General features: G+C 50.5%; 2 protein-coding genes across 5 annotated transcripts in view; one reads left to right on the forward strand and one right to left on the reverse strand.

The window, feature by feature from the left end:
- Positions 1–3,039, forward strand: part of RHOG (ras homolog family member G) — a 16,252-nt gene that overhangs the window by 3,547 nt on the left and 9,666 nt on the right. The gene's annotated exons all lie outside the window — the stretch shown is intronic.
- The window catches only part of PGAP2 (post-GPI attachment to proteins 2), a 40,234-nt gene continuing 39,475 nt past the window's right edge, over positions 2,281–3,039 (reverse strand). For both annotated transcript variants that reach the window (XR_005201030.1, XM_037740069.1), the window contains one exon: positions 2,281–2,401. Coding sequence is in view for 1 of the 2 variants with exons in the window: in XM_037740069.1 (XP_037595997.1) it covers positions 2,367–2,401 (35 nt within the window). In the remaining variant the exon portion in view is untranslated. The remainder of the gene's footprint in view (positions 2,402–3,039) is intronic.

Consider the following 3,039-nt stretch of genomic DNA (forward strand, 5'->3'; position numbering starts at 1 on the left):
TGTATTTTTAGTAGAGATGGGGTCTCACCATGTTGGCCAGGATGGTCTCGATCTCCTGACCTCATGATCCACCCACCTTGGCCTCCCAAAGTGCTGGGATTATAGGCATGAACCACCGTGCCTGGCCAAGACTCCTCCTATATAGTGTAGACCCATTAGCGGTGAGGTCAGTAGGGGTCGGTGAGAAGAGCTAAGGAGGGAAACCAAAGACAAAGCCTGGGCCACCTCCCCAGATCAGACTGGTTTTCCTGTCCAGGGTCCAGCTTCCTCTTTTGTCCTCATCTCATATGGGGGAAGGGTATCTCTCCAGGAGCTAGAGGCCAGAGGAGGAGCTTCTCGGCTAGGGCACTGCCAGAGTGGCTGGTTGTTGAGTAATGTCAGTGCTAAATCATGAATGCACCAGGATAAGCTAGGCATGAGGGCCTGGGAACTTGGAAGCAAAAAAGGCCCAAATGTAAGTCAACCCAACCCCTTTAGCCCATTTCCTGAAGGAATAAACTGTGGTAGAGTTGTCCTGAATGAGGTCAAAGGTTGGTGCATTCTCAGGCCAGAGTTAGAATCCTCACCTTCTCGAACTTGTTTAAAGATGGAGGTTAGAAGACCTGGATCCTTGTCCTAGATTTGCTACCAACTCTGTATAATCCTGGTCAGCTTGGTTTCTCCTGGCTCTATTTCAGCATTAAGGAGTTGCGTATCAGTACCTCCAAAAGACAATGAACATAATGGCTCTGACTCTTCCTCCCCCTAGAGGTTCCTCATAGCAGTGCCCCTCACCCTGGCCCTCGTGTCTTACCAGCCTCAATTCGACAGGCCTTGGTAGTCTCTATGTATCTGTCCAGGGATAGAACTGTGGCTCTTTCCCCAAGCAAAAGGATTCTTAGAGGTTGAGAGATAAGAAGTCAGACAGTGTTGGGGATTTTGCTGGGGGCAGTAAGATAGGGGAGTACCCTGTCTCCTGCTCCAGCTCTGCCTCACTGACAGTGGAAAATAGATGCCGGAGTTTCCTCCCTGATGTTATTTTCCCTTGTGGAAACCCCCTTAGGCCTTGGGCGGGGCCAGAGACTGGGCAGCTCTGTGTCTCTCTGGGTATTTTCAGGTGGGGGTGGCAGGATTGGGAGGATGGCACTTCTGTACAACTTCATGTGAAATTTGCAAAGGCAAAGGAAATGCCACTTCACAGGCCTTTGGTGGGGCCCAGGGACTGCTGAGCTGCTGCTAGGCGTGGAGGAGGAAGCCAGTGTGCAGCCTTCCTCTGTGCTGCGTGGTGGGGGAGGGGGCAGCTTCCTTGGCTCCCCCAGCCAGAGCTGTCCTGGTCCTGAGGCTCACCTTTTATGGAACACTTGGGGTGCTGGGACAGCGAGGGAAGAAGGTTGGGAACTAGAACTTAGTGAAAGGGTCCTAGACGTCCCAGCCTTCCCAGCTACCACTTTCTCATTTCCTAGTGGGTGGCATCAACTCTCCTCTTTCCCTATCTGCTGCAGTGTAGGATCCTCTCCAGGGGCTGAAGGATTGAAGGATGGAGAATATTAAGAGGTGGAGAGTCTTTCAGCATGGAGATATATATATATATATGTTTTTTTTTGTTTTTTTTTTTTTAGACAGAGTCTCACTCTGTTGCCCAGGCTGGAATGCAATGGCGTGATCTCTGCTCACTGCAACCTTTGCCTCCCAGGCCCAAGCGATTCTTTTGCCTCAGCCTCCCGAATAGCTGGGATTACAGGCGCCCACCACCACACCTGGTTAATTTTTGTATTTTTAGTAGAGACAGGGTTTCACTATGTTGACCAGGCTGTTTTGAACTCCTGATCTCAAGTGGTCCTCCCGCCTCGGCCTCCCAAAGTGCTAGGATTACAGGCATTAGCCACCGTGCCTGGTGGTTTTTTTTTTTTAAGGTTGGTAACTGGACTCTCTTGGGTTCTTCCGTGCTGATGGGGAGAAAGGGAAGAAAGAGACTCAGCCCTTGGCCTGGTCCCAGCCCCACACTGACCTCATGTCTCCCCCAGCTTCCTCCTCCCAGCCCAGCTGCAGCCAGCTGCAGCCCCTTTGAGCCTCTTTATATCACCTCTCCCCTATTCCTCCCTTCAAAAGAAACAAACTTGCAGAGCTTTGGAAGTCTTTCCAACAGTGCCTCTCCCCTTGCCTTGTCTTTGACCAAGGGTCCTCGGATATTCCCAGTCTGTAGCCTGTCAGGACCACTTTTCCTTCCCGTCTTCATCATCTCTGCGCTAGCTCTGCCAGCTTCACCTCTCACCCTTCCAGTCGAAGACAGAACAGTAACAGTATAGCTTATGTGTTTATTACCCCAACTTTGAGGTCTTCAGGGTGAATGAGGAAGAAGTTGGTTACTTTTGTCTTGTGTCTTCCAGTCATAGAGGTTCTTCCTTGTTCCCAGCCTCAGAGTCTGTGGATTGATAGGGGAAGAGGGGTATGTCATTCTACAGCTTTTGCTCAGCCCTTCACTGGGCTTCTGGAAATAAACAGAAAGTCAGACCACCCTCCCCCTGAAGCATCCAATTAGTTCAGCACAATGAACAGTACAGTCAGTGCTGGAAAAGGTAAGGCAGGAGAGGTAAGTCCTGGAGAAGCCGGGTAACAGTACTGGGCCTGAAGGACAGGAAGGATTGGAAGTGGGTGAGTCGCATTCCAGGAAGAGGAACTCCCATATGCAAAGACATGATTGCATCGAGTTCATTCAAGTATTTATTGACATCTACTACATGCTGTGTTCAGCTTAGGGTGCTCAGCAAGGTCCAGTCAACCAGGACCTTGCCCTCTAGACACTCACAGTCTAATAATGAGATAAGATGCAGATCAGCCTCTTTGTGCCTGTGAGAGAGAGAGAGGGACCAGACTTTGGATAAGATAAGTCACTTCTGACTTGGATAATTTATACTTTCGGCCGGGCGCGGTGGCTCACGCCTGTAATCCCAGCACTTTGGGAGGCCGAGGCGGGTGGATCACGAGGTCAAGAGATCGAGACCATCCTGGTCAGCATGGTGAAAACCCGTCTCTACTAAAAATACAAAAATTCAGCTGGGC

The sequence above is a fragment of the Cebus imitator genome, unplaced genomic scaffold, assembly GCF_001604975.1.
Source record: "Cebus imitator isolate Cc_AM_T3 unplaced genomic scaffold, Cebus_imitator-1.0 Scaffold79, whole genome shotgun sequence".
In the NCBI taxonomy this organism is placed as follows: Eukaryota; Metazoa; Chordata; class Mammalia; order Primates; family Cebidae; genus Cebus; species Cebus imitator.